The sequence below is a fragment of the Haematobia irritans genome, chromosome 1 (genome assembly GCF_050003625.1).
Source record: "Haematobia irritans isolate KBUSLIRL chromosome 1, ASM5000362v1, whole genome shotgun sequence".
Classification (NCBI taxonomy): domain Eukaryota; kingdom Metazoa; phylum Arthropoda; class Insecta; order Diptera; family Muscidae; genus Haematobia; species Haematobia irritans.
Window position 1 is genome coordinate 259,930,433 of NC_134397.1, and position 27,098 is coordinate 259,957,530.

Here is a 27,098-nt window from a genome sequence, read left to right on the forward strand (position 1 = left end):
CTATTTTTTGAGATATTCGAATTTAGTGTATTTATTTAATTGTGTATAATCCCGTTTTTTCCGTTCATTTAACTAACGTACACAAAAAAATATTAGAGTCAAAGAAAGTCTCCAAAAATAATAATTCCATAAACTAAAATAAAGTTAAATTGACTTTACTGAAATATAGAGTTCACTTTGTTATGAGTGTAGATAACTCCCTAATAATATATTTATTTTAAAGAAGCCACATCTTTGGCTCAGAATCAATAGAAACATCTTTAAGGGAAGGTCAAAATCTTTGTATGCAAGTAAACTTTTTTTAAGTGTAGTTCACTAATAAAACACGACCTTACCTTCTACTCTCCATTCCACCCCCTCGTTTTTACTGAACCAATAAAAAAATGTTTTTTTTTTCATATATCCATTTTGTCATTCATAAAATTTTTATATCCGCACTCAAATCAATTGAGTTACATTGCTTAAGATTCAAATTATGTCAGGTTGGATTTGAGTTCCATTTACATCGACAATGGAATAGACTTAAACGTCTTCCTTTCTCTTGGCTTTTGTTGCTATCATAGATAGCTGAGTTGGTCGTAGTTGTGGTACCACCACTTGTTTTGTGGTTCACCACATCTCATCCTCATAAACTTCAAGTGAACAATATTTTGAAAGCGTAATAAATCAAGCACTTGTCTTAAAGAGACTCTCTTTCGCTTCCCTCTCTATAACAGACTGTCCATTTCCATTGACTAACATATCCCATACTTAAGTAGACAAAAAAAAAACACAGCATAACTAAAAATATCTGTAAGTCTCTTTGTCTGTCCATCCGTCCGTCTGAGCATCTATCCACCGGACAATTACCGCTATATACAATTTGTTTAAATTTCCTCTTCTTCTCGACTTTTGGTCTACTTTGTACGTGATTGTGGTGTGCCCATAGCATAGTTTCTTGCATGCTGATCTCTTTCTCGCTCTCCCTCTCCAACCAATCATATGCCTGTAGCCCACTTCTAGTTGGGGGTCAGCACGATAATGTTGTCATTGTTGCATTTATTACTGAATGGTGCATAATAAATTTCCTCTTACTTAGAAGATATTCTGTACAGCTCTCTGCCTTTGCTTTATACTTTTCTAGACTAATTATTTGCAATGAAATGTATAATATTTCTTCTCTGATAGATGTGGATATCAGCTATCTGTGTCTCGTCAATGGCGTCTATCATAATCAATGTTTTCCGTATTTCGATCATTTATGCAATTTCATTTAAGACTAGTGCCACAATTTAATTATAAATCATTGTTTTGGTTTTTGTTATAGTGACACATCTGGCATAGCTTACACTCCCCCCCCCTTTTTTGGCTATTATTTCTTGAATATGATCAAAAATTTAAAATAGTTCTTCAACAATAAAATTCAAAACTTTTGTAAAATCACGAGATTATCTCTACCACACCCAGAGAAGGAATACGATCACCTCAAACATATTTCAAGAGCCAAATAATATTTTTGGATGTTGACCATTTAAAATGTTTATCGCACCCATGTTATTTGCTCGGAAATTATGTATATAATTTCGGTTTAGAGAGAAAACAACATTTTTGCGACAAACATGCTACATGGTCATCATCCAAAAATAACATTTTGCTCTTGAAACATGTTTGAGGTGATCATATTCCTTCTCTGAGAGCATACAATTATTTGGGGCCTATTTTGTGACAAAAATGCTATATAGTCGCCGTGAAAAAGTAACATGGTGCTTTTGAAACATGGCTGGGGTGATCATATTCCTTCTCTGGGTGGATTTGAAATTTACCCTATTATGTGCATCTAATTTAGACTAACTATCTTGAATACACACAAAAAAAAATCTGATTCAATCACGAAATTAATTGATCCAATTAATTTTTAATTGAAATGTCTTCAATCACAGAAATGATAGTATCAATTAAAAAATTAATTGAAGGACAATTAAAAAGTTAATTGATCCAATTGAAAAATTAATTGATACTATTATTTTTGTGATTGATTTTTATTTCAATTAAAAAATTTGTTGAATCAATTAAATATTTAATTGAATATTTTTTAAAACTCAATTAAAATTTTAATTGGAAAATTTTTCGTGAAATTTTTTTGTGTGTAGAGTTCATTTCAATTTAATTGAAATCAATTCTGAATTCTCTCATTGATAAGAGAAGTTCACCACCGTGGTACCACAAGGGACTGAATTGTCTAAGTGAGCCCGACATCTCGAGCTGCCACTATTCCTATAGCCTAACCTATGCTATGTTTCAAGTAAAAAACATCTCCTATTTTCTAACGTTTTTTGCTTTGTACAAATACAAAATTTCAACAAATTTAAAGGCGATTTCATTTATTTCGAAGAATTTTTTAGAATTATTGACCTTAGTCAATCAAAATTTTCTTTCATGTTAAGTTGAATAACCACACGCACAGAAAAAACATGTTTGGACATGGTCGCCGCATCCATTTAATGCTTACCTAGAGTATGTAATTGTCGCGAAAACCATTTATTTTGTCTTTTTAAAAATAATTTTCGAGCGGAGAAAAATATACTCGTATGTTGGCAATAAGCATTTAAATGATTCGTAGATGCCGCAAACATGTCCTATTATTTAAATGATAGAATTTGAAACCATTACATGTTCGGGAAAATCATGTACCTGACCATTCAATTTTTTTTACTTTTTTTCCAGGGAAAAAAGTATTTTTATAGGTTATAGGCATGTCTCACGCTCACGCACACACACGACGGAAAAATCTTACTCACGCACGATATTGTTTGGTAGGACTCACACACACTCACGAAAAGAAAATTTGCACTCACGCACACTCACGTACGAAAATACCGTGACTCACGAAATATACCCTGAGTCACGAAAAATATCGTGACTCACGAAAAATGTCGTGACTCACGAACAATTTTTTGAATAATTTACCTTAACGACGTGTCTGAAAACATGAGCATTATTAAAATCGTACGAAAATACCGTGACTCACGAAAAATATCGTGACTCATGAAAAATGTCGTGACTCACGAACAATTTTTTGAGTAATTTACCTCAACGACGTGTCTGAAAACATGAGCATTATTAAAATCGAGAGCGTTATTACACTCTTAACATCCCAGTTGTCACTAAGATTGTAAATGAATTTAACTCTTAAGCGTTTTATGTTGGTGAGCGGGATTATTTTCGTGAGCGTAACTCTTTACTCATAAAGATCAAAACACTTTAGATTGTGACCAAGTTCTTTTAACTGGAAGAAAACCATGTTTGACGAATACCATAACATTTTAGATCGTGACCATTTTCTTTTGATTGCTCACTTAGACTATTCAGTCCATTCAGTCCAATTTTATTTTTCTTAGAACCATGTTCACTGAGCCAACATGGTTGCAGGTGAAAATGTTACAAGTTCGCCGCAAAAATAGCTCCTATTATATTATTTTGCTCTTCAAATATGCACCGAAAAAAAGTAAACTGTTTTATAGGAAGAATGAACTACCTCGCACGAAAATTGAACAAAATTTTACTCCACATTTTGAGATTTCCACAAAGCGTTGTTAAAACCAGGAAAATGTAATGCCCTTTTGTACTTTTTAACGAAATTACATACTCTCATAGAAGAAAAAATGAACTAGAAATAAAGAAGAAAATCATTGGCGCCAAATCATGACCATTTTAACCATACAGTAGTTCATTCTTACTATTTTTGGGAATCGTACGAAAATCTCCCTTTGCTTCAGTTCATATTGAACTTATGTGTACGGTCAAAGAACTTTATACCTACATTTAGTTCATAAAATTTTTGAGGCATACTTAGTAAAAGTAAAATTAATAGTGCAACGGCTGTTGAAATTGTGGACATCCGTCCTATGACAAGCCCATGTTAAATTAATCGCTTCTGCGTCAATTTGGCACCACTTCCGGATCCAAAAATGTCAAATTCATGGCTTCTTAGAATATGAAAAAATAATAGCATTAGCACAGATAGTATACATACATAAATACATACACATAAATAATAATAAACATAAATACATACCTCAATAATTGTAAACTAATTTTTTGTTTACTTCCTCTCTTATTCTTCTAGAAATCGTTTACGTTAATTCTACAAGCTTTGGATATGTACAATGTATCTTATCCAGGTAAGGAGCAATATTATCTTCTAACAATATTTTTTTTTAAGTATAAAAATATATGTAACTTCAAAATTATTATCCTAAATGTTTTTTTTTAATATTAATCGAAAGAGAGATCAATCAAACAAATTCTTGTTTTTTTATTAAAATTTCTCTTTCTATAATGTGTTGGATATCATCTATCGGTGAATTGATAAATGCTAATATTTCAAATTTCCTGTACAATTTGGACACCATCGATGCAACAACAACCTTCATTTTCTTCGTGAATTGTTCGAATGCTGACTCTACACAACGTTTGACTACACTACACCAACGGAAAAACTGGAAAAACATTTACATTCCCTCAATGCAACTTGATGACATTGTCTGCAAACCACCCATATTGTCGCTTTCGCAAAAAACGGCAAACACAAATCTAATCCATGTCCAATTTGAAATACAAAAAAAAAATCATTCCCGCAACATAACTCAACTCTCCACATTGTTCAATGCCTATGGCCACCAGACTCTGAAAGGTTAATTGAAGAAACATCCTTTTCTAGTGTGATATTGCCATCGCCCGAATGGAAGACATTGGATCACATTGGACGTAATGCCCGCATTACCTATCGTGTCAGAGTTCAGTGTGCAGCTAACTATTATAACACAACGTGTACCACCTTCTGTCGGCCAAGAAATGATCAATTCGGCCATTACAATTGTGGTTCCATGGGTGAGAAGATATGTCTTGACGGTTGGATGGGTGACAATTGTGAAAAGGCTGAATGTAAGCCGGGCTGTGATCCAATTCACGGCAAATGTGATAAGCCAGGAGAATGCGAGTAAGTATACATTTTTGTTTTTGTATTTGTTAAAAAAATAATAATACACATAACCAAGTTCGTAGCTTAAGTCTTTTGTTTTCTTGATTAAAGTTTTGTTTGATTTCAGATTTTTTGTTTAACTTTTATTAAAGTTATCTTAAAATATTCAATCTAAATGCTATTTTTACAGAAATTTTACCTAGATATTTTTATTTATGGTATATTTTTAAAATTTAACACTAAATTTAAAATTAAAAAATAACAAAAGTTTTGAGTTAATAATATAATACTATATATAATTAATAATATATATAAAATATATAGAATTTTAGGGGGTTTGATGACAAATCTTCTCCCAAGCAAATCAGTTCAATCAGTACGCTTCCCGAAGAAAAAATTTAAAGATTCTACATATGAAGACTAGATCAGATTCTGGATTTATGAGAACCAATTTTGTATGAGTTTTACAGAAATCATAACAATATCGTGTGTATGATGAAATAACGCCTTGATTTGAAATCTTAAATCTGTAGATTTTTTCCGTCATTATTTAAATGAATACGATGAGTAAAATCTGGAAATTTTACTTTCAGTTTTAAGCAATTTTCATGATCAGTGAGCCTGCTATACCCTGAAAGAAGAGTTTTATTTTCTGAGGAAGGAAATTTTTTTGGACAAAAATTTTAGAGACAATCGTTGAATCGCTTATCAAAAATTCGGATTAGTTTGCTCTAAACGAAAATACTTTATACGAAAGGGGAATTTCGTTTGTCTAAAATTTCATTCCGGAAGAAAATATTTTTATTTTTGGGTGTAACCTCAAGAGGTTAAATCGGTCTGTATCGATGCCTTACCAAATGGACCGGTAAAAATAAATGCGATACAGATTTTTGAGGGTCTAAAATTCCAAATCGGATAAAAACTACGTTTTCTGGAAGCCCAAGGAGTTAAATCTGGAGATCGGTCTATGTGGAGGCTATACTAAAACATTGGCCGATACACACCATATTCGGCTGACCTATTTGTGGTCCACCGGATTCCAAAAGTCCTAGAAATAAATTCGTGAGTTAGGTCTATATGGGGACTATACCAAAACATGGACCAATACTCACCACCTCTTAATGTTCCTCAAATACCTCTTGAATGCCACTTTCAGATGAATTGGGTGAAAACTACGAATTCTAGAAGCCCAAGAAGTAAAATCGGGAGATCAGTCTATATAGGGGCTATACCAAAACATGGACCGATACGGACCATTTTCAACACACCTCTTTATGGTCCTAAGATACCCCTAGATTTCTAATTTCCGGCAAATTGGATAAAAACTATGGATTCTAGAAGCCCAAGAAATAAAGTCGGGAGATCGGTCTATATGGGGGCTATACCAAAACATGGACCGATACGGACCATTTGCGACACACCCATTTGTGATCTTAAAATACCTCCAGATTTTCAATTTCAGGCACATCGGATAGAAAATAGAGTTTCTAGATGCCCAAGAAGCATAATCGAGAGATCGGTCTATATGGGGGCTATACCAAAACATGGACATTTTCGACACACCTCTTTATGGTCCCAAAATACCTCTAGATTTCCAATTTCAGCCAAATTGGATAGTAAATACAGTTTCTAGAAGCTCAAGAAATAAGATCGGGAGATCGGTCTATATGGGGCCTATACCTAAACATGGACCGTTGCGGACCATTTAGATTTTCAATTTCAGGCAAATTGGATAAAAACTACGGTTTTCATAAGCCCAAGACCCCAAATCGGGAAGTCGGTTTATATGGGAACTATATCAAAACTTGGACCGATATAGCCCATCTTCGAACTTGTTAAAGGCTGTAGCGTGATTACAACAGACAGACAGACGGTTAGACGGACATGCTTATATCGTCTGAGAATTTCTCCCTGATCTAGAATATATATACTTTATATTGTCGGAAATCGATATTTCACCATATAAAACCTTTCACATAAAAAACCTTCTTTCACAATAATTTGGTCAAAAGTATTATCTTTTTGAAAAACAAAAAAGTCATACTTTAGATATTTGACAAATTTTTCTCAACATTTTATTAATTTTTCCTAAAAAAATTTAATAAAATTTAAAATTTTTTGTTATAAAAAAATATTTAGTCGAATTTAATATAATTTCTCCAAAATCGCGTCAAATTTTTTAGTCTATTATATGAAAAATGTCTAATGTTAATTCTTAAAATTTTTTTTTGCAGAATTAATAGGCAAACTTCATTGAAATAAGAAAATTTATTTTTTGTAGATTTTTTTATTTATTTATTTATTTTTTTTTTTGGTATCATAGAAAATTTTGTTTATACTTGAAAAAAGAAATCGTATCACATTTATTGCTAACATAATTCCTTGGAACAAAAATTGTTTTTGTTATGCTGTTATTACCAATTCCTTCTCTCTGCATATAATCACAATAATAGATTGATCCTAAAATGAGTTACTAAGTTTTTTTGTTAAACAAAAAGTAGCTATTTGGGCTGGACATACTCTCACAAAGTGTAACATTGCCTTCTCATCTAGGAATCATGAATCTATTTTTTTTTTTCTACCATCCCTTACAAAACAGGAATATTTTTTCTCATTGCTGTTACATTTACCAGTTAAGTTGTTTTGTTCACGACCAAAGAACATTGGTGTGATGTGTCCTCTTCTTCCTCTCCAGAGCTACATTCGCCTTAAAAATCTATGGTCATAGTAAAAAAAAGGTGTAACACAGAATACGTGATCTGTTGTTGATGGTACAGACTCAATGGAATGTTGTTGTTTTGCTGAAAATCACTCTGGACAACCAAGTAAGGCACACAAAAAGGGGGCGTCATTGGTTAGCAAAAGATTCTTTAGAGGCCATCAATTGGAGTAAGAAATCTGTAAAAACTTTAATAGCCATCAATGCTACTACGGTTTGCGAAAATGCAGAAATATTTTGTCTTTAGTGGTTTTGTATCTATTGACCATTAAAGATTCTTTTGGTGTTTTTGGACGCTTTTGAAAAGTTGTTCGATTATATGGTATTCAATTTTGGATAATAAGTTACGATATTATCTTAATTATTAATTAACCTACAAACAAAGCCATAAATATTGAACATGAATTACATTTCAGCTAAAAGTCTGAGAGTGCACTAACTTATGGGTTTATTTAACGTAATTTAATTTTCCCAGAAAATTTCCCGACAATGGTAATTTTTCCAAATAATGAATATCATTTAAAACAATCCAATTTAACAATTTAAGACAAATATGTCTCTAAATGTAAAAGAACACAAGGAGGGTTCGTCACAGAAAGAAAAGGCGACGTTTAGTGTTTCACAGTTATATATTTTTATACCCACCACCATAGAATGGTGACGGGGGTATAACAAGTTTGTCATTCCGTTTGTAACACATCGAAATATCGATTTCCGACTATATAAAGTATATACACACAAACATTTTTTTTCTGATTCAATCACCAAATTAATTGATCCAATTATTTTTTTAATTGAAATGTCTTCAATCACGCAAATGATAGTATCAATCACAGTTTTAATTGGGCATAGAAAAAATTCTTGATTAAAAAATTAATTGATTTTTTTTAGCAAATTTCAATTAATTTTTTAATTTATTCAATTAAAAATTTAATTGATGTTGATTGCAAAACTCAATTTTTTTTTTTTAAATAAAAAAGTAACTATTTTTAATTACTTGCTGAATTGGCTTAGAGTTTTTATTTGGATTAACATATGATTGTTTGAAATACATTTTTAATTAAAAATTAAAAAAAACAGCACTGAATTGGTCTTCCGAATTTGATTAAAAAGTTAATTCTATCAATTAATTTTTTAATTAAAAATTTTAAAATTTTCAATCATTGACTTAATTAACTTAATGTTTCTATCATGATTAAAAAGTTAATTGTATCAATTAATTTTTTAATTGAAAAAATTTTCAACTTCAATTAACTTTTTAATTGGAAATATTTTGGAGATATTTTTTTCTGTGTATATTCTTGATCAGGGAGAAATTCTAAGACGATATAAGCATGTCCGTCTGTCTGTCCGTCTGTTGTAATCACGCTACAGCGTTCAATAATGGCGCTATCGTCCTGAAATTTGGCACAGGTTCGCCTTTTGTTTGCAAGCAGGTCAAGTTCGAAGATGCGCTATATCGGTCCACGTTTTGATATAGTCCCCATATAAACCGACCTCCTGATTTTGGACCTTGGTACTTTTTATCCAATTTGCCTCATATTGAAAATCTAGAGGTATTTTAGACCATCAAAAAGTGTACCGAAAATGGTGCCTATCGGTCCATGTTTTGGTATAGCCCCCATATAGACCGATTTCCCGATTTTGCTTCTTGGGCGTCTAGAAAGTGTATTTTCTATCCAATTTGCCTCAAATCGGAAATCTAGATGTATTCTATGACCATAAAGACGTGTGTCGAAAACTGTGAGTACCGGTCCATGTTTTGATATGGCCCCAATATAGACCGATCCCCGATTTTACTTCTTGGGCTTCTAGAATCCGTAGTTTTTACCCAATTTGCCTGAAATTGGAAGTCTAGAAGTATTCTAGGAAAATAAAGAGATGTGCCGAAAATGGTGATTATCGGTCCATGTTTTGATATAGCCCCCGTATAGACCGATCTCCCGATTTTACTTCTTGGGCTACTAGAATCCATAGTTTTTATCCAATTTGCCTGAAATTGGAAATCTAGAGGTATTCTAGGAAAATAAAGAGATGTGCCGAAAATGGTGATTATCGGACCATATTTCGATATAGCCCCCATATAGACCGATCTCCAGATTTACTTCTTGGGCTTCTAGAATCCATAGTTTTTATCCAATTTGCCTAAAATTGGAAATCTAGAGGAATTCTAGGACCATAAAGGGGTGTGCCGGTACAGTTTTTGATACCGGTCCTCCGATTTGGGGTCTAGATTCTAGAACTACAATTAAATGTGCTGAATACTGTGTCTGTCTTTCCATGTTTTGGTATAGCAAGCTTTGGTGTATCTACGAATAAGTTATTACATATTATCCTCCTAGGATATGCGTATGTAAATGTAATCCGGAGCGATGCCAATTAATAAGTGGTTATTAATTTTTAAATAGGCTTACATACAAGATTACCGGGTAATGAGAGTTTTTGCTGGGTATATAGTTAAATATTATTATTTTTTCCACACTTTCTACATCCCGATGAAATGTCCCTTTTCTTATCCAAATTCAAACTGCTTTGTTTCAAGAAAAAAGTCTTTAAAATAAAATATTAGAAAATATGTCCTGTTCTTGAACTCTTTTTTGCTTTGTAGTCAAGATACAAAAAACAAAATAATTTAATTCTGAAAATTTTCTGAATTATTAAAGCCAAGGTGACATTAATCAAACACAATTTTTTTTGATATAAAGATACCCAGTTTTAAGTCGAATCACTTAACTACTACGACTTCATTGAAAAGTTTATAGACAAAGAATTCAACTTTATATCACGGAATTGCGCCTTCTGTGCTAAGCTAAATTCGCATTCGTATTTTAAGGTCATTAAATCTTTAGCCTCAGTATAAATATTTTTCAGTGTAGACAATCGCTGATCAAATACTATTTTGTGAGAAAAAGTGTCTTTGGTTCCCATAAAGTCTGTTTTATTTTGATATTTTTATTTACAGTTCTCATATTGTAAATCTTTCTTTTTGTAAAATGGCATTTCCCTTTGTATAATTTGCATAACGAAATCTATTAGAGAATATTTTTAACAAGCTAAATAAACTAACTGCATTTAACAGCTTTTAAGTTAGGCCAACAAAACAACTCATCATTTTGTGTTGTTTAAAGAAAAAAACAACAACGAAAAACTATAAAAACGTGCCTTCAAATTTTGTTTGCTGAATTCAAAAACAAGCATTAGACATGAATTCGCAGGGAACTTAAACGGAAGAAGTTTAAGGGCAAAATTTGTTATTTCTATTGAGGCTCATTAGTCAATTCAACAACCAAATTAGGGTTTAAAAGTCACCAAAAAAGAATAGAAAGCTATCAGACAAATGAAGTATTGTCGACATTTTTTGTTGTTCCTCTTAGTGGATTTTTTAAATGAGTATTATTAACAAAAGGAAAAATAGCTCTTACTTATTTTTTCACCAATTTCGATGAGAGATTTTGAGAACTCCGTGTGTAACCTTTAAATCATGTCATTATTTGCACCATCTTTTGTTGATGGTATAACATCAACACCGTTTACATTTTTGTTAGTCGATTCACTGTACACTTTGGGAAATAGTAATGATAGTAATGATATCTGACCCTTAAAGGTCAACGGCGTGGCCATTTTATACCCACCACCATAGAATGGTGATGGGGGTATAACGAGTTTGTCATCCCATTTGTAACATATCGAAATATCGATTTCCGACTATATAAAGTACACACAAAAGAATGTTTTCTGATTCAATCACGAAAAATATGGGAAACATTTAAATCTGAAGCAATTTTAAAGAAACTTCGCAAAAGTTTATTTATGATTTATCGCTCAATATATATGTATTAGAATTGTAGGAAAATTAGAGTCATGTTGACAACTTTCCGACTAAGCAGTGGCGATTTAACAAGGAAAATGTTGGTATTTTGACCATTTTTGTCGAAATCAGAAAAACATATATATATGGGAGCTATATCTAAAACTGAACCGATTTCAATCAAATTTGGCACACATGATTATATTACTAATTGTACTCCTAGTGCAAAATTTCAACCAAATTGGGCCAAAACTCTGGCTTCTGGGGCCATATAAGTCTATATCGGGCGAAAAATATATATGCAAGCTATATCTAAATCTGAACCGATTTCAATCACATTTGGCACACATGACTATACTACCAATTGTACTCCTTATGCAAAATTTCAAGTTAATCGGGATAAAACTCTGGCTTCTGGGTCCATATAAGTGCATATCGGGCGAAAGATATATATGGGAGCTATATCTAAATCTGAACCGATTTCAAACAAATTTTGCACACTTGACTACACGACTAAGTGTTACGTTTGTACAAAATTTCAAGCAAATCGGTATAAAACTCTGGCTGCTGGGTCCATATGGGAGCTATATCTAAATCTGAACCGATTTCTTCCAAAATCAATAGGGTTCTATTCTGACCCAAATTAGGAACATATGCCAAATTTGAAGGCGATTGGACTTAAATTGCGACCTAGACTTTGATCACAAAAATGTGTTCACAGACAGACGGACGGACGGACAGACGGACAGACGAACATTTTTATATCGACTCAGGGACCCACCCTGAGCATTATTGCCAAAGACACCATGTGTCTATCTCGTCTCCTTCTGGGTGTTACAAACATATGCACTAACTTATAATACCCTGTTCCACAGTGTGGCGCAGGGTATAATTAAACAAAATATTAATCACTTTTTTAATTGAATTAGTCTTCCTAATTTGATTAAAAGGTTAATTGTATCAATAAAATTTGTAATTATTTTTATACCCTCCACCATAGGATGGGGGTATATTAACTTTGTCATTCCATTTGTAACACATCGAAATATTGCTCTAAGACCCCATAAAGTATATATATTCTGGGTCGTGGTGAAATTCTGAGTCGGTCTAAGCATGTCCGTCCGTCCGTCCGTCTGTCCGGCTGTCCGTCCGTCTGTGGAAATCACGCTAACTTCCGAACGAAACTAGCTATCGACTTGAAACTTGGCACAAGTAGTTGTTATTGATGTAGGTCGGATGGTATTGAAAATGGGCCATATCGGCCCACGTTTACGTATAGCCCCCATATAAACCGATCCCCAAATTTGGCTTGCGGAGCCTTCCGGAGCAGCAAAATTCATCCGATCCGGTTGAAATTTGGTACGTGGTCTAAGTATACGGTCTCTAACAACCATGCCAAAATTGGTCCATATCGGTCCATAATTATATATAGCCCCCATATAAACCGATCCCAGATTTGACCTCCGGAGCCTCTTGGAGGGGCAAAATTCATCCGATCCGGTTGAAATTTGGTACCTGATGTTAGTATACGGTCTCTAACAACCATGCAAAAATTTGTCCATATCGGTCCATAAATAAAGGGTGATTTGTTAAGAGCTTGATAACTTTTTTTTTTTAAAAAACGCATAAAATTTGCAAAATCTCATCGGTTCTTTATTTGAAACGTTAGATTGGTCCATGACATTTACTTTTTGAAGATAATTTCATTTAAATGTTGACCGCGGCTGCGTCTTAGGTGGTCCATTCGGAAAGTCCAATTTTGGGCAACTTTTTCGAGCATTTCGGCCGGAATAGCCCGAATTTCTTCGGAAATGTTGTCTTCCAAAGCTGGAATAGTTGCTGGCTTATTTCTGTAGACTTTAGACTTGACGTAGCCCCACAAAAAATAGTCTAAAGGCGTCAAATCGCATGATCTTGGTGGCCAACTTACCGGTCCATTTCTTGAGATGAATTGTTCTCCGAAGTTTTCCCTCAAAATGGCCATAGAATCGCGAGCTGTGTGGCATGTAGCGCCATCTTGTTGAAACCACATGTCAACCAAGTTCAGTTCTTCCATTTTTGGCAACAAAAAGTTTGTTAGCATCGAACGATAGCGATCGCCATTCACCGTAACGTTGCGTCCAACAGCATCTTTGAAAAAATACGGTCCAATGATTCCACCAGCGTACAAACCACACCAAACAGTGCATTTTTCGGGATGCATGGGCAGTTCTTGAACGGCTTCTGGTTGCTCTTCACTCCAAATGCGGCAATTTTGCTTATTTACGTAGCCATTCAACCAGAAATGAGCCTCATCGCTGAACAAAATTTGTCGATAAAAAAGCGGATTTTCTGCCAACTTTTCTAGGGCCCATTCACTGAAAATTCGACGTTGTGGCTCGTTAGTAAGTCTATTCATGATGAAATGTCAAAGCATACTGAGCATCTTTCTCTTTGACACCATGTCTGAAATCCCACGTGATCTGTCAAATACTAATGCATGAAAATCCTAACCTCAAAAGAATCACCCTTTATATATAGCTCCCATATAAACCGATCCCCAGATTTGACCTCCGGAGCCTCTTGGAGGAGCAAACTTCATCCTACCCGATTGAAATTTGGTACGTGGTGTTAGTATATGGTCTCTAACAACCATGCAAAAACTGGTCCATATCGGTCCATAATTATATATAGCTCCCATATAAACCGATCCCCAGATTTGACCTCCGGAGCCTCTTGGAGGGGTAAAATTCATCCGATTCGTTTGAAATTGGGTACCTGATGTTAGTATACGGTATCTAACAAGCATGCAAAAATTGGTCCATATCGGTCCATAATTATATATAGCTCCCATATAAACCGATCCCCAGATTTGAACTCTGGAGCCTCTTGGATGAGCAAACTTCATCCGAACCAATTGAAATTTAGTACGTGGTGTTAGTATATGGTATCTAACAACCATGCAAAAATTGGTCCATATCGGTCCATAATTATATATAGCTCCCATATAAACCGATCCCCAGATTTGACCTCCGGAGCCTCTTGGAGGAGCAAAAGTCATCCGATGCGGTTGAAATTTGGTACATTTCGTTAGTATATGGCCTCTAACAGCCATGTAAAAATTGTCAAATTTTATTACTATAGAAAGTTTTGTCAAAATTTCATTTCTATAGAAAGTTTTGTAAAAAGTTTATTTCTATAGCAATGTTTGTCAACATTTTATTTCCATAGAAAATTTTGTCAAAATTTTATTTCTATAGAAAATTTTGTAAAAAATTTATTTCTGTAGAAAATTGTGTCAACATTTTATTTCTATAGAAAATTTTGTCAACATTTTATTTTTATAGAAAATTTTGTCAAAATTTTATTGCTATAGAAAATTTTGTCAACATTTTACTTCCATAGAAAATTTTGTCAACATTTTATTTCTATAGAAAATTTTGTCAAGTTTTTATGTCTATAGAAAATTTTGTCAAAATTTTATTTCTATAGAAAATTTTGTAAAAAATTTATTTCTGTAGAAAATTTTGTCAACATTTTATTTCTATAGAAAATTTTGTCAACATTTTATTTTTATAGAAAATTTTGTCAAAATTTTATTGCTATAGAAAATTTTGTCAACATTTTACTTCCATAGAAAATTTTGTCAACATTTTATTTCTATAGAAAATTTTGTCAAGTTTTTATTTCTATAGAAAATTTTGTCAAAATTTTATTTCTATAGAAAATTTTGTCAAACTGAATTATATACGTATTTAATCGGCCTTTTTTATACCCTTCACCACTACTGTGGTACAGGGTATAATAAGTTTGAGCATTTGTATGTAACGCCAAGAAGGAAAAGTCTGAGACCCATCGTTTAGTATACCGATCGTCTTAGAATTAAATTCTGAGTCGATTTAGCGATGTCCGTCTGTCTGTCTGTCTGTCTGTCTGTCTGTCTGTCTGTCCGTCTGTCTGTCTGTTGATGTATTTTTGTGTGCAAAGTACAGCTCGCAGTTTTAGTCCGATTGTCCTAAAATTTGGTATAGGGGCCTGTTTCGGCTCAAAGACGATCCCTATTGATTTTGGAAAAAATCGGTTCAGATTTAGATATAGCTGTCATATATATTTTTCACCGATCTGGTCATAATTAGCGTGTATATCAACCGATCTTCCTTAAATTCCGTACATCCGAATATTTTATGAGTCTCAAAAAACTTGCAAAATATCAGCCAAATCGGTTCAGATTTAGATATAGCTCCCATATATAGCTTTCGCCCGATTTACACTCATTTGTCCACAGAGGCCAATTTTTTGCTCCGATTTAGTTGAAATTTTGCACAGAGAGTAGAATTAGCATTGTAGCTATGCGTGTCAAATTTGGTTGAAATCGGTTCAGATTTAGATATAGCTCCCATATATAGCTTTCCCCCGATTTACACTCAAAAGACCACAGAGGCCAATTTTATGCTCCGATTTAGTTGAAATTTTGCACAGGGAGTATAATTAGCACATTAGCAATGCGTGCCAAATTTGGTTGAAATCGGTTCAGATTTAGATATAGCTCCCATATGTACGTTTTTCTGATTTCGCCACAAATTGTCAAAATACCAACATTTTCCTTGTAAAATCGCCACTGCTTAGTCGAAAAGTTGTAAAAATGACTCTGATTTTCCTAAACTTCTAATGCATATATATCGAGCGATAAAACATAAATAAACTTTTGCGAAGTTTTCTTAAAATTGCTCCAGATTTAAATGTTTCCCATATTTTTTTACTAACATTGTGTTCCACCCTAGTGCATTAGCCGACTTAAATTTTGAGTCTATAGATTTTGTAGAAGTCTATCAAATTCTGTCCAAATCGAGTGATATTTAAATGTATGTATTTGGGACAAACCTTTATATATAGCCCCAACACATTTGACGGATGTGATATGGTATCGAAAATTTAGATCTACAAAGTGGTGCAGGGTATAATATAGTCGGCCCCACCCGACTTTAGACTTTCCTTACTTGTTTTTGTTTAATATATACCCCTTATGGACTAACTTACAATTTAGAAGACAGTGTTAAAAAGTTTTACGATACCTTGCCATCGGCAAGTGTTATCGCAACCCAAGTAATTCGATTGTGGATGACAGCCTTTAGTAGAAGTTCCTACGCAATCCATGGTGGAGGGTACATAAGATTCGGCCTGGCCGAACTTACGGCCGTATATACTTGTTTTTTTTTTTTAATTTTCAATCATTGACTTAATTAGCTTAATGTTTCTATCTTGATTAAAAAGTTAATTGTATCAATTAATTTATTAATTGAACATTTTTTCAACTTCAATAAACTTTTTAATTGGAAATATTTTGGTGATATTTTTTCTGTGTATATATATTCTTGATCAAGGAGAAATTCTAAGAAGCAATCGCGTAGAAATTTTGCACAAACTCGTCTTTTGTCTGCAGGCAGACCAAGTTTGAAGATGGACTATATCGGTCAAGGTTTTGATGTAGTCTCCATATAAGACGACCTTCCGATTTGGGCTCTTGGGTTTATAGAAACCGTAGCTTTTATCCAATTTGCCTGAAATTGCAAATCTAGAGATATTTTAGGGCTCTAAAGAGGTCGAAAATGGTGAGTATCGGTCCATATTTTGGTACAGCCCCCATGAGACAGATTTCCCGATTTTACTTTTAAAACGTAGTTTTTATCACCTACCCTTCAAAATATTAAAAAAAGTAAAGTGAGGTAACCCAGTACATTCCCCTCAATTTTTAAACAAATTCAATAACTTAAGCAGAATTTTTAGAGGGAATACACACAATAGTTGTTTTTCTGACGAAAATTAATTGATCCAATTATTTTTTATTTGAAATGTCTTCAATCACGAAAATGATCACTTTTCATTGGGTGTAAAAAAATATTTTATTAAATTTGATTTGATTTCAAAATTTCAATTAATTTTTTAATGGTTCAATTAAAAATTCAATTGATGTTGATGGCAAAAATTAATAAATTTTTTTTATTGATTAAATCAAAAATTTAATGTCAGTTGGAAAACTCAATCAAATTTTTTAATTGATTGAATTATTTATTTAGCTTTATTTTTTATTAAATCAATTAAACAATTAATTGAGTTTTGTAATCGATATGGATTAAATATTTTATTAAAATTGTTAGTTGAAACAATTAATTGATTAGTAAAAACCGCGAACATTTTCTCTCATTTTCTTAACAAAATTTATATTGTTATTTTGATTAAGAAATGATTGTATTAATAATTAAATAAAAAGTTAATTGTATCAGTCAATTTATTAATTAAAATTAAAAATTAAAAATTTAAAATTTTTAATTGAAAAAGTTTTTTGTTTCAATTAATTTTTTAAATTGAATGTGTTTATGTGATATTTTTCCGTGTGTGAGTACGAAGATGCATTTTTATGAAAAAAAAACATTTATCGAAAAATTCGAAATTTCGACAAGTAACTATAAAAGGTTTCGACAGTAGGTAGACCAAGTAGGAAGATGTATACCCTTAATAACCCTGAAAAAAATCGAAATTATTAGCACAACTTTAACAGCACTTCCAAAAATGTCCCCCCAAAAGAAGTTCTTTATCTTAACTACCCAGAAGGAATTAATTTTTTTCATATTTTTAAGTAAAATTTAAAATTTTTTTTGCTTAAAATACTTTAAACAGAGCGTAAGAATTTATAAACTGGTGCAAATTTTTAATATTTTGTCGGAGTAAATGATAAATCCCTTCTGGAAAAACTGCGAACATGACAAACCCATGTTAAATTTATCACTTCTCCGCAAATTTTGCATCACTTTCGGATCGAAAAAGAATATTTTCGCTATTTTTTGCGACGTTTTTTGCTGGGGGTTCTTTGACAGGATATCAAAAAGCTAATATAAAGACTAGTTTAGGTTAGGTTAGGTGGCAGCCCGATGTATCAGACTCACTTAGACTATTCAGTCATCACAATGGACTGAATAGTCTAAGTGAGCCACATTGGTGAAACTAAAGACTAAACCCAACCTTAAAATTTCGAAGGAAATTTGATGAAATCTGGTGAAAAATCGTGTAATCGGTCTATATGATGGCAATTTAGAGACATTGAGTGCTATTTGTCTTTTTGTTGGGCTTTAGAAATGTTATATACAGAACGTTTGCCAATTCTTATTAAATGAGTCCAGATATAAAAATACATTTCCATGTTCCTTATGTGTGCCCTTTTTGAACTTGAAAAATAAAACAAACCTGTTGTAAATTTAAGCAGAAGGATTCATGTTGGTGGGTTTTGCTTGATAAATCATTCCCAAAATATTGTTCCTAGTGTATTTTCTATTTTGACCTCCAGAAGATTTGCTTGACAAAATTGGCCAGGCCGAATCTTATGTACCCTCCACCATGGATTGCGTAGAAACTTTTACTAAAGACGGTCATCTACAATTAAATTACTTGAGTTGTGGCCGATGGCAAGCCATCTAAAACTTCTTAACATCATCTTCTAAATTGTAAGTTAGTCCATGCGGGATATATAGTAGACAAAAGAAAGGTCCATTAAATACCTACATATTCAGTTCTTGACCGGTATTTATAGAGAAGAAATAATTACGAACTGATATGAAGTATGGTGCGGTAATTAAAGAGCCACAATTGAAATATGGGGGTCGCTTTATATGGGGGTTATATACTATTATAAACGCGAGTCTACCCAAAATGGCCGATTTTTTAATGTTTGGTAGATTGGTAGAATTGCTGATGTTTTGGAAGATTTTGCAAACTATTCCTCTCCAACTAAGAGGTGCTTCATAAATTTTCTATAGAAATAACATTTAGACAAAATTTTCTAAAGAAACAAAATGTTGACAAAATTTCCATAGAAATTATATTTTGACAAAATTTATTAAAGAAATAAAATGTTGATAAAATTTTATAGAAATAAATTTTTGACAAAATTTTCTATAGAAATAAAATTTTGATAAAATTTTCTATAGAAATATAAAATTTTGACAAAATTTTCTATGGCAATAAAATTTTCGTAGATTATTTTTGTCTCGAGTGTCAATCGTGATTTTTCTATGATTGGGTATCGGTTTATCTGGGGGCTATATATAATTATAGATCGATACGGACCAATTTTGGCATGGTTTTTATCGGTCATATACTAGCGCAATGTACCAAATTTCAATTGGATCTGATGAATTTTGGGCCTTCAAGAGGCTCTGGAGGTCAAATCTGGGGATCGGTTTATATGGGGGCTATCCATAATTATGAACCGATATGGACCAATTTTTGCATGATTTTTAGAGACCATATACTAACACCACGTACTAAGTTTCAACCGCATCGGATGAATTTTGCTTCTCCAAGAGGCTCCGGAGTCAACTCTAGGGATCGGTTTATATGGAGGCTATATATAATTATGGACCGATATGGAACAATTTTTTCATGGTTGCTAGAGACCATATACCAATACCATATACCAAATTTTAGCCGTATCAGATGAAATTTGCTTCTTTTTGAGAATCCGCAAGCCAAACCTGGGGATCGGTTTATATGGGGGCTATATATAATTATGGACCGATATGGACCAATTTTTGTATGGTTGCTAGAGACCATATACTTACACCATGTACCAAATTTCAGCCAGATCGGATGAAATATGATACTCTTAGAGACTCCGCAAGCCAAATCTGGGAGTACGTTTGTATGGGGGATATACGTAAAAGTAGATCGATATGGCCCATTTGCAATACCATCCGACCTACATCAATAACAACTACTTGTTCCCAGTTTCAAGTCGATACCTTGTTTCGTTCGGAAGATAGCGTGATTTCAACAGAAGGACGGACAGACGGACATGCTTAGATCGACTCAGAATTTCACCATGACCCAGAATATATACTTTATGGGGTCTTAGAGCAATCTTTCGATGTGTTACAAACAGAATGGCAAAGTTAATATACCCCCCTTGGTATGGTGGAGGGTATAAAAAAAACTTGTCATTCACAAAAGGGATTTGTTGTTAATATGTGAACACGGTTTGTCTGCTTAATTACCAACTACCGCCCCATGTTGAACATGCAACACTGACATGCGGGATCTTTTTACTGAAGCAATACTCAAAATATCCACAAGAAATTAGAAATCTTGAAAGGATCCCAAGTAGAAAAAAAACAGTAAGAAATGTCTACGTCTTAGCTTCTTGAACATACGTTTTTTCGTTTTTTTTTTTTGCTCTATTTGGAAGAAAACAAAAGAAGCCTTCCAGTTAGAAGAAGACTACATCTTCGTGATGTTTGTTGTTGGAGTTTTTGTAAGTTTGAAACTTCTAATCGAATTACTTTAACTCCCAAAACCACAACGATGATATAGCAACGACTTTGTTTCTGCTAAAAAAAAAAAAACTTCGAAATAAATTTCCATGCCCCAACTCAAAGAAGACTACAAATAACACGTAACATTTCTCAATACATTTTTGATGACATCGAATGGGTGGAAAAATGTCTTGGCTTATATACAACTTGAAAAGCTACTGAGATGTTAAGGAATGTCGTCTAAATGTCCTCCTTTGTTTCTATTTTTTTGTATTGTTTTATTTGCAAAGAATAACAACAACGTGAATTGTCATTACATCCTTCGAGTTTTGTAGAACAATGAAATGTTTTAGACTACAACAAATCATGTTTGCTGTTCGAATTTTGGGTTTTGTATTTAGTTTTTCTTTTTATGCTTTCTATGCTCAATATTAAGTGAAAAAAAATTTATGTCTTTTTCATTTTATTTAATTTTATATGATTTAATTGAATGAGACATAATTCAATTTTATTTATTCAAATGAAATTATATGAATTAACCCATTAACTGAAAAAGGTGATTCGATGCCCCAAAAAATGTATCATCTATTAATTTTAATAGACTTCTGCGATTGAAAAAATTTCAATTATGAATTAATTGGATCCATTATTTTCGTGAATGAAAACAAAAAATATTTTATTATTTTAATGTAGAGTATTTTTGTATCCAAAACTTAAGCTGACTTTCTAAAAGGCACACGGATGAAAAAGGCTGTTTTTCATATGTTTGGCTATAAACATTACATGTTTGGAACACAAATTTTTAAACACAATATTTTTGAGTGCAAGCATATAATGTTCATAAACTAGCATAACATGTTTGGGACATATATGTTAATATGTTAGAACATATTATGTTTGGGACATAAAATGTTTGTAAATATAATATGCTTGGATGCAAACATATATTAATTTAAAAATAGCCTATAAACATATATGTGTTTAGTAGCTTGGAGCGCTATTTAACAGGGAGCGATATTGAATTAAGTTGGTGGTTGTTGCTTGTTATTACAAAATTAACATTTTATTTTTCCTTGGGCAATTGATCAGCTACTTCTTTGATCCTTACAAACTGTTCGAATCCCCGTCCGGCAAAAGGTAAAATTAAAATAAAAAAAAAAATCATACAATTGAATAATTTCTTCTACAATGTTTGTATTACAGAAAAAGGTGCTAAGAACTAAAAAATCTCGAAGTGAGAAAGATGTGGGGGAATGTACAATTGGGCAGAAACAAAATTTTGAGCATTCAGGTCGAAAACCTATGTTGTTAGCACCTATATTACCTGTTTATTTTCATAATTCGTTATGATTGTAAATATATAAATAAATAAATAAAATTTTGAGCACAATATTGTTTGGGAGAATTTTTTTAAGCATATAATATTTTTGGGTGCAAAATGCTTCCAAACATATTATATGTTCACATAATAACATATTGTTTTTTGGAAGGCAACATTATTGAATTTGGATGCAAAAATACAAAATGTTTGGAACTTAGACTACCCAAACATATATTGTTTAGACTAATATGCTTTCAAACATATTATATATTGGAAGAGATCAAACATATAAATGTTTGGACAATACCCAAAAATATATATGCTTGAAGCAAAATATGTTTGGGAGTATATGTTACAGAAGAGATTTTTTGTGAGCGTGCAGGCTTGCGGGTGAGTCGTTATAAAATGTTTTTTTTTTTTTTATACCCTCCACCATAGGATATTAACTTTGTCATTCCGTTTGTAACACATCGAAATATTGCTCTAAGACCCCATAAAGTACATATATTCTTGGTCGTGGTGAAATTCTGAGTCGATCTAAGCATGTCCGTCCGTCCGTCTGTTTAAATCACGCTAACTTCCGAACGAAACAAGCTATCGACTTGAAACTTGGCACAAGTAGTTGTTATTGATGTAGGTCGGATGGTATTGCAAATGGGCCATATCGGTCAACTTTTACGTATAGCCCCCATATAAACGGACCCCCAAATTTGGCTTGCGGATCCTCTGAGAGAAGCAAATTTCATCCGATCCGGCTGAAATTTGGTACATGGTATTAGTGTACGGTCTATAACAACCATGCAAAAATTGGTCCACATCGGTCCATAATTATACATAGCCCCCATATAAACCGTTCTCAAGATTTGAACTCTGGAGCCTCTTGGAGGAGCAAAATTCATCCGATCCGGTTCAAATGTGGAACGTAGTGTTAGTATAGGGTCTCTAACGTCCATGCAAAAATTGGTCCACATCGGTTCACAATTATATATCGCCCCATTATAAACCGATCCCCAGATTTGTCTTGCGGAGCCTCTAAGAGAAGGAAATTTTATCCGATCCGGTTGAAATTTAGAACATGGTGTTAGTATATGGTCCATAATTCCATAATTATATATAGCCCCAATATAAACCGTTCTCCAGATTTGACCTCCGGAGCCTCTTGGAGGAGCAAAATTCATCCGATGCGGTTCAAATTTGGAACGTGGCGTTAGTATATGGCCGTTAACAACTATACCAAAATTGGTCCATATCGGTCTATAGTTATATAGCCGATCCCCAATCACACAAAAATTGGTACATTTCGGTTCATAATCATGGTTGCCACTCGAGCCAAATATAATCTACCAAAATTTTATTTCTATAGAAAATTTTGTTAAAATTTGATTTCTATAGAAAATTTTGTTAAAATTTTATTTCTATAGAAAATTTTGTTAAAATTTTATTTTTATAGATTTTGTCAAATTGAATTATATACGTATTTAACCCTCTAATGCTCCAATTTTTTGGCCAGCTGATTAAATTTTCACACAACAAAAGCAAGAAAACTAAGTAAGAAAAATGTATACGGTAAAATTCAGTATATGCAGCAAAGCCTCTTGAACAGTTTAAACTAAGTTTTCTTTTTATTTTACCCATTTTTGTTGTCTTAAAGTGAATTTTACTAAAAGCTTCCTTATTAAATGAAGGCCGCCTAAAGGAGGGATTGGGCATTAGAGGGTTAATTGGTGTTTATACCCTTCACCACTACTGTGGTACAGGGTATAATAAGTTTGTGCATTTATATGTAACGCCAAGTAGGAAAAGTCTGAGACCCATCATTTAGTATACCGATCGTCTTAGCATTAAATTCAGAGTCGATTTAGCGATGTCCGTCTGTCTGTCTGTCTGTCTGTCTGTCCGTCCGTCTGTATATGTAATTTTGTGTGCAAAGTACAGCTCGCAGATTAAGTCCGATCGTCCTCAAATTTGGCACAGAGTTTTACATTGGCTCAAAGACAATCGATATTGATTTTGAAAAAAAATCGGTTCAGATTTAGATATAGCTGCCATATATATTTATAACCGATCTGGTCATAATTGACGTATTTATCGACGTGTTTTCTCAAAATTTCTGACAGCCAAATATTTTGAGGCTTTCGTAAGATATGCAAAATATCAGCCAAATCGGTTCAGATTTAGATATAGCTCCCATATATATCCTTTGTCCGATTTGAACTTATAAGGCCTCAAAAGCCAGAGTTCTGACCTGATTTTCTTCAAATTTTGCACAAGTAGTACGTTTAATAGTATGATTAAGTGTACCAAATTTCGTTGAAATCGGTTCAGATTATATCTTTCGTCCGATTTCGACTAATATGGCCTCAAAAGCCAGAGTTTTGCCCTGATTTGCTTCAAATTTTGCACAAGGAGTACGTTTAATAGTATCATTTAGCCAAATTTGTTTCAAATCGGTTTAGATTTTGATATAGCTCCCATATATATCTTTCATCCGATTTGCACTTATATGACTTCAAAAGCCAGAGTTTTGCCCAGAGTTGCTTCAAATTTTGCATAAGGAGTACGTTTAATAGTATCGTTAAGTGTGCCAAATTTGGTTGAAATCGGTTCAGATTAAGATATGGCTCCCATATATCTTTCGCCCGATTTACACCCATATGCCCACGGAGGCCAAAATTATTCTCCTATTTACGTTTTTTGCTGAGATATCAGGATTATTATTCTTACTATGTATGTCAAATTTGGTCAAAATCAGTTAATATTTATATATATTTATACCAGAGTAGGGGAAATATGGTAGAATGTTTCATATTTTAGAACCATTTTCAATGGGAGTTTCCTCCAATTGACTCGATAGTTTCCACAGAGAATACATTTAATATGCTATTTAGGAGAGTCATCTTGATCAAATATGGCCAAAATACCCACATTTTACACAAAATTCTTTGATGATTTCCCCATATCGTAGTCATATCCTACACACTGAAATGCCAAATTTTCCACAGAATGGTCGAATTTAAAATAAAGCTCCGACTTGTGGAAATATCGCCCGAATTGGCCAAAAAATATATCACAACCCACAATTGACCACATATCTTGGCGAGATTTAGCTAATATCGCCCGATAAATCATAAATGCTCTTTTGTACAATTGCATCAAAATTGCTCTAGCTTTATATTTCCCATATTTTCTTACATTACAACATTGTGTTTCATCCCATGATTTAAATTTTAATTCTAGCGCTTTTGTAGAAGTGCAAAAAATTGTCTCCAAATCGTTTCAGATATAAATATTTTTATATGGGAATATAAACCTTAATATAACACCCAACAAATTTGAAGGAGTTGAGATGGTAACACAAATTTTGGTCTACATAATGGTGAAGGGTATAATATAGTCGGCCCGCCCGACTTTAGACTTTACTTACTTGATTTTAATTTAATATATACCACGTATGGACTTACTTACAATTTAGAAGACGGTGTTAGCAGGTTTTAAGATACCTTGCCATCGGCAAGCGTTACCGCAACTCGAGTAATTCGATTGTGGATGGCAGTGTTTAGAAGAAGTTTCTACGCAATCCATGGTGGAGGGTACTTACGGCCGTAAAAAAAGTTTACTTGGATCCAAAGATTTCGACCTTCGACCTGAAGGAGTTTGGTATTGATTTCGATTTAAAATAAAGAAATTTTTTAGCGACCTATCTGGCTTTAAATCTAGGACCAATAAAATTATAATTAGAATACAGATCGCATTTATCGAATTATCATTCTCTTTTAGCGGTTTATTAATTAAGGTACTCACGTATTTTTATATTTTTTTCAGTGTAGTCCAGGAATTGTGCTATCTATCTGAAATTGGTCACATATTGGTATTTTCTCTTTGTAATTGGCTATATTGGCCAAATGACAAATCATACTCTCATACATACACTTATGTGCACCACGTTTGTTCACAAACGAAAGACTTAAGTTACAAACTTTTTTGTATAGTTTTTTTTTGCTAATTCTTAATACAGCATTCCTCAAGTACTCAAACTTATTAAATGCACTTTCTGTTTGCTGAAACAATGATCCATTTTAGTATTCCATTAAATTTTGTTCTTTCACCACATATGCCATACACGTATGTAAAATCCTTGACGTTACATGAAATCTTACCGAAATACTACATGCCGAGAATGAAATTGGTATTTTTGTAACTACAAAAACCAACTAACACAAACCACTCATCATGATATCTTTTGATGAAAATATTTAATCAGATCACTTAAAACCAATTAAAAAACTTAATATGCTTGGTTAGTTTCATTATGTATCCAACATACAGATGGGATGAGGGAAAAACACTTTCAACAAACTTAAAATACAGTATAAGGCACGCATTTATTAATGCAACCAAAACAGCAGGCAGGCAAGCAGACTGGCAATCTGGAAAGAATCTATATGTCCAAGCAGGTAATAAATCTTTAAAGGTTTCTGAAGAGAAAAGAATTCTGGAAGTAAAAAAAAACACTTCTACAAAATAAGCTTCCTCAATTCCTGTAGTTTCACTGATTTCAATGGATTACATAAACCCCTCTTTCATCTCAGCAAAAGCATCAGAGACTATGGCGATGTGAAACAGTAGATAAATAACTTATTTCGGAGGTCAACCCCACATGATAGAGGCAAACATATTTTATTACTGTCTTCTACCACCACCTCCAAAGCCATCACGCAATGCAATGTGTAAAATTTTGTAAGGAATTTCCAGAAATCCTTGGCAACAAGTTGTTATAACCATCGTTGCATCTTTTGCTATTGAAGATTATGAATATATTGCTGCCGTTTTGTAAAGAAGATTTCGCTACAAATAAGGCTGTGCGATTTTTAGATTTTTTAGTCAACGTTGCACATAAATATTAATTAAATGTTTAACCCAACTGACATAAGATCACCCAGTGGGAATAATATGAGATTAAAACGACTAGGGAAGACCTCATATAAGGCATAAACTTTCAACAGGCATGT

The 27,098-nt window shown here is 33.0% G+C and overlaps 1 protein-coding gene across 1 annotated transcript in view; it reads left to right on the forward strand.

The window, feature by feature from the left end:
- Window positions 1-27,098, forward strand: part of Ser (protein serrate) — a 177,451-nt gene that overhangs the window by 54,902 nt on the left and 95,451 nt on the right. The window contains exons 4-5 of the mRNA XM_075290884.1: window positions 4,106-4,160; window positions 4,663-4,978. Of these exons, the coding sequence (XP_075146999.1) occupies window positions 4,106-4,160; window positions 4,663-4,978 (371 nt within the window). The remainder of the gene's footprint in view (window positions 1-4,105; window positions 4,161-4,662; window positions 4,979-27,098) is intronic.